The sequence below is a fragment of the Vigna angularis genome, chromosome 1 (genome assembly GCF_016808095.1).
Source record: "Vigna angularis cultivar LongXiaoDou No.4 chromosome 1, ASM1680809v1, whole genome shotgun sequence".
Classification (NCBI taxonomy): Eukaryota; Viridiplantae; Streptophyta; class Magnoliopsida; order Fabales; family Fabaceae; genus Vigna; species Vigna angularis.
The window spans coordinates 3,679,024-3,684,936 of NC_068970.1; the positions used below are offsets into that span (position 1 = coordinate 3,679,024).

Below are 5,913 nucleotides of genomic sequence, written 5' to 3' on the forward strand. Positions count from 1 at the left end.
ATAAAAAATATCATTATCATTATTAAAATATCAGTGGCAGATTCAATCAATGCTTCCTGTACTCAGTAACAGCAGCAGATTCTGCATGTACGCCACGTGGCAGAATCATAAAGCTTTGCTTATTTCGGTACAGTGTGCTGATTTAGAAGGATTATGGAAGAGTCTAATGCCAATTTTTCTTTTCAATTGAAAAAAAATCGTTGCACTATATTATAACTAAATTAAAGTTTTCTTTTTTCAAAAAAATATACGCAGTTTATTTTAATTTTGGCTAGTGCGAAGAAATAAAAAAATCTTTTATTTTTATATTTTTAAATGAATTTTTTTCTCTTCTTTCGTTTTATTTTTCTTGTGTCTTATCTGACAGAGTTAAAGTTTAAGGAAGAGTAACCGTAACAATTATTTTTGAAGTATTGAACTTTGTTAAAATGTTTTTAAAATTTGTTTTAATTAGAACTTGTGTGTTAGAACTCGACACCGCATAATGTTAGTTTTTAAAAGAAAAAAAGCAACGTACCAGTAAGTAAAATTATTTTCTTCAAGTAATTGATTTTATGAAAGGATATTCAAATAGTTTCTAATTTTAATTACTTTTATGATGATTCTTTGCTGTTTATGAATATCTGGAACACTTACCATAAAAAAACCTAAAAGAATCAGTAATTATTTAATGAAACAAATTTAAACAAACGTGCTTTATTTAATTGACTTGACTAATTTTAACGGAGGACGGGAGTAAGGAAAAAAAATAATGGAAAAGTGGGCGTAAAATAAAAGAAAATATCCGCGGTTTTGGAAACGGGATTTTGAGTATTGACTTGGCAAACGCTACAGAACTAACAATAAATGTAAATAAATAACGTTTGGTGATGTTCATAAGACGTCTCTCGGTGAAGTCAAGGTTGCTCTTCGCACAAACAGAACATTTCTTCTGCGTTTCCTTCAAACCTCTCCTTCATCCATTTTTCGCTCCAAACAATACAAACGCGGCAACCACACAAACCGTCTTTGCTTTGAATTCCGAAAGGTGGATTCTTCTCTTTCATGGCGCCGATTCCTGTTTCTGGGTTTTCCTCTCTTTGACTACTTCATGCACTGTTTCTTTTTTCTTTTTCCTACACGTTTTGCCGGTTACCCTTTTCTTATCATGTTGATGCCCGAACATCAAGACTGGGAAGTTTTATTTTTTAAATCTTTTTTTTTTGGGTTCAACTCTGTCTCTTCTTGAACGATGAGATTGCAGAGTCCCTATGTAAGAAGGAGGTGACTGTATGTGTATTAAACCCAGAATTCTCTTTAATCGGTTTGATTTTTCGCATGGTTATCGCTTTGTGGGGTTAGTTGTCTTTAAAGTAGTTGTTGCGGTAGTTGTCGTTGTTAGTATTATTATTATTCTTAATTGTTTTTTTGAGGGTGGGGGAACATGTTTAAGGTAGTTCTGCATGTTTGTTTTTTTGTCTGGCCAGTTATCTTTTTGGGGTTTATAATTACAGGTAATGTGTTGATAGTATAGAGATATAAATATAAATAGTAGAAATAAGAATTTTTGTTCTTTTTGCTTCCGCAATTTCGAGGATAATGGGATGCAACTATAACAGTAATTTTTTGGTGAAATGTTTTCTTCTTCTTTCTTTCCGTTTTGTCAAAGTGAAATTTGTTTTCACCGCATCTATTCATCGGGTATGATATAATTTGCTGCTATTGGTTTTGATTTGAGTGGATGGCTAATGAATTTTCTGAATTTTGATTTGTTTGTCGGTGCTCCTGTTTGCATTTTGACTAATTAGATGTAATTTGTTGTTCTGTCATGCATCAACAGATTAAATAGGAACTTGTTTCCTTTATGGTGTGCATCTTTTAAATGTCAATGTGAAAAGAAATAACCTTTTAAAGTCGAGAGGGGCTAGTTTTCTTGTCATCCCTTTGTGGTTCTGGAAAAGACTGAGTATTTTTCTTCTATTTTATTTTATTTTATCATGATGCTACTGATTTACTTTCAAATGGCTTATTGGTTCATGTCTAAATTCTATTTCCTTGTTTTGTCTGAAGTGTTTTAATGCTGCAATTTATGTTTGTGTTCCTAGCTAGAACAATGAATGTTTGGTCATTAATTTTCTGTCCAAAAAGGAAATGATATTTGATCAAAAAATTTTAGTTTATCAGAATAGCCGAAAAGGCGATTCCACCATGAGAGAGCTTCAAAATTCTCCAAGAAGTATGCGCAATAAAAATGTCTGCTATCTAGTACCCTTAAGACATCATATATAATATAGTGCCTTGAACTACCTAACAACATTTGCGTAGGTGGTTCTTTTCTTTTGTTTACGTCTGGTGTTGTTTATCCTTAGGGGGAGTTGGTGTTGATAATATGTGCGTAGTCTTATTGTTACTTCTTGCAGTAACTTAACTGTTCAATTTGAAACTTACCTCCAGAATAGAGGATCATGGGTTGCTTTGGCTTCTGCACCGGAGATGATAGTGTTGCAATTGCTGACAGAGGACCTTTCATGCAAAACACTCCTACTGGTAATCCGCTATTTCCAGTTTTCTTTCCTTCTTTAAAATTTCTGTTTACAGTTCTATGTCTCATTGAATTTCCTACAAGTCATGGATTCGTTGTCATGATTTGAAATCCAAGGGTTCATGCTTTGAGTATACTGTCTGTTCACACTCTCATACAACAGTTTGAACTTGCTTCTCATTGACATTTCAAGTGTTATATTTATTTTTGTGCCATTTTCTAAATTTGGATATTCCAAAAGTAGCCTGTCCTAACTTTACATTTATCCTTTATTCAGTGTAGTTTAAGTGATTGTATTAATGGTATATTTGTTCCTGTTTGCACTTTAGTAAACCTGCTTTTATTTTAGTGGCTTTAATTTGGTTAGTACAATGCAGGGAACGCCAGTTATCATGGCAGACATAATGCAGTGCCTCCTCCTCGGCCGATAAATTTTCAACCTATTGCTGTCCCTTCCATTACAGTAGACGAATTGAAGTCTTTAACAGATAGTTTTGGCTCAAAATCTTTCATTGGTGAGGGTGCATATGGGAAAGTATATCAAGCTACATTGAAAACTGGGCGTGCAGTGGTAGTCAAGAAGTTAGATTCCAGTAATCAGCCAGAGCAAGAATTTCTTTCTCAGGTTTGGATCAATTGCTGTTGTAAATTTTCTAATGATAAAATCAGATTGTAAGACATCATTGCATCACATTCTACATAGCTGCAACTACGTTTTTATTCAGTACTTTGGGCTCCCAAATTGTGTAGGTCTCCATCGTATCAAGGCTAAAGCATGAAAATGTTGTTGAGCTTGTTAACTATTGCGTTGATGGTCCTTTCCGTGCCCTTTCCTACGAGTATGCTCCTAAAGGATCCCTTCATGATATTCTTCATGGTAGGCTATATCTTGTACTGTATCATTCCTTATTTTCTGCATGTTATACAGATATATTCAAAGTATCAAACTTTGATTAATTTAGTTTTAAATTAATTCTGGCTGATTTTTATAAAACCCAGTAACTTGTTTAGGAACTGTAATTTTGAAAACAATGCCATCATTCTGAATGAGACTTGATGAAAATAGAATTATACTGTCAAGCACATGTTTTTATCCTCATGTTTGCCTACTAATGTTGTAACTTTTACTGATTGGATGAAACAGCATGAAAAGCTGTTCAATATTTTTTTTTTTTGCCTTTGACATTGAAGCTGCTTTATATCCCCTCCCCCCACTATTAGTGTCTTCATTTTTGTTAACGATTAATGATAACTGGTGTGTATAGGACGAAAAGGTGTCAAGGGTTCACAACCTGGTGAAGTGCTCTCATGGGCTCAGAGAGTTAAAATTGCTGTTGGAGCAGCCAGGGGACTTGAATATCTTCATGAAAAGGCAGAGATTCACATAATCCATCGTTACATTAAGTCTAGTAACATACTTCTTTTTGACGATGACGTTGCAAAGATTGCTGATTTTGATTTGTCAAATCAAGCCCCTGATGCAGCTGCACGTCTTCATTCTACCCGTGTTCTTGGGACTTTTGGTTATCATGCTCCTGAGTAAGTTATTCCCGGAAGCCTAATCTACTTGTTTGAGTGCATGCTTTCTTCTTCACATACTGTTAAATAAAATAACTTCTGCTTTAGTTAGAAGATATAAAAGTAGATAAGAAGAACATGAAAATCATAATTAAGAAAACGTAAAACTGATCTGTGGACAGTATTGTAATGAACTTCAATCCACTTTACGGTTAATTATCTCTTTACCTTTCAAATTGTGGCTTTTTAGAACTTATTGGGCTTGTTCTTTTCTTATGGCAGATATGCAATGACGGGACAACTCACTTCAAAAAGTGATGTTTATAGCTTTGGAGTTATACTGCTAGAACTCTTAACCGGGCGTAAACCAGTTGATCACACACTGCCCCGAGGACAGCAAAGCCTTGTCACCTGGGTAACTTTTGTGTTCTGTTAATGTTACTGTGGTATTTTCTTCCCCTTTCAAATTTGGATTTTGCACATTTTGTGATTCTTGTTCGTTCTGTTTTATCAGGCAACACCGAAGCTCAGTGAAGATAAGGTGAAGCAGTGTGTTGATGTTAGACTAAAGGGAGAGTTCCCTTCAAAGTCAGTTGCAAAGGTAATTAGATTATATTCTCTGTTGTCTTCTAGTCAAACAGTGATATTCCAAAACACTTGCTTTTGCACATTTTGCTGCAAACCTTTTATTCTATTCTGAACAAGCTTGAAAGAAATATATGCCACTCTCAACTTTTTGTCCATATAAAAATATGTGAATGGATTTTCATTTCATCTAAAATGTTGCTTTGATATTTTGCAAAAGATGGCTGCTGTTGCTGCACTGTGTGTACAGTATGAAGCTGAGTTTCGGCCAAACATGAGCATTATAGTGAAAGCTTTGCAGCCTCTACTGAATACTCGTTCTACTCACGCAAAGGAATCACCAAACATGTAAATTCCAGAATCATTCATTCCTTCTTTCAGATGGCAGATTGCGTTGACCAGTTGTCCTTGTGACAGGTGTCAGTGATTACTCGTTTTGAGGCATACAGTATTAATGTCCCACTTGTGTTATTATATTTGTGGCTCAACTAAACGATGATGCTATATAAATAGTGATGTAGGTGACAAGATCCTATCATAGATAGTTCCGTTTATGGCTTTTTGAAGGTTTTATTTTTGTTTGTTGTTCGGTTTCCTTTTCTACAAGCCATGTAAAAGTGAATATATATTACTTTTCATGGACAACGCATGATGTCTCCTTGAATTATAATTTTCATGGGAATCTAGAGCATCTTTATTTTTTCCTTTTCGAAGTCATTAAGTTTCATATTAAATAGGGTGTATGACAGCAAATTTAATATGACATAGACTTACTTTTACAATGTTTTCCTATTTATCCCATTGAGCAAAAATATTCTTAAATTTAAACTATTTGTGTACTTATATGTTAAAATCAAATCATACTCGAACAAAAAAGGCAAGGTTTTATCAAATGGTTCCCATTCTTTCATTCCATTTAACATTATTTATAATTTAAGCATGATTATATTAACTATGAAATAATAAAATTATAAAAGATTAAGGGCATTCGATTTTACATATTTTTAAATTAATTAAAATTATGGAAAGAATGAATGTTAAAGTTTCTTTAACTCGTTTCTTACCTCCTAATTAAGGAATTTATCTTTTGGATTACCTCTATAATCATTGAAAACATTTGGTTAATATTTAAACAAAAACTGTTTTATCTTAAAGTAAAACTTTCTTAAATACAAAAGCGAATCCAACTTGAATATAAAAATTATAAAACTTTTGTTATTCTTGCTTAAATTCAATGCTACTTTATATTCTTATTCACGAGGTCGTCAAGCGGTGCCTATTGAGTCCCA

General features: G+C 33.5%; 1 protein-coding gene across 1 annotated transcript; it reads left to right on the forward strand.

The window, feature by feature from the left end:
- The first annotated feature begins 808 nt into the window (after positions 1 to 808).
- Positions 809 to 5,329, forward strand: LOC108322266 (pto-interacting protein 1). Its single transcript, XM_017554293.2, has 8 exons — positions 809 to 1,027; positions 2,434 to 2,526; positions 2,899 to 3,146; positions 3,272 to 3,398; positions 3,787 to 4,060; positions 4,322 to 4,454; positions 4,554 to 4,640; positions 4,845 to 5,329. Exons 2-8 carry the CDS (start codon positions 2,445 to 2,447, stop codon positions 4,974 to 4,976), a joined length of 1,083 nt encoding a protein of 360 aa, XP_017409782.1. The 5' UTR covers positions 809 to 1,027; positions 2,434 to 2,444; the 3' UTR covers positions 4,977 to 5,329.
- Positions 5,330 to 5,913: the final 584 nt, after the last annotated feature.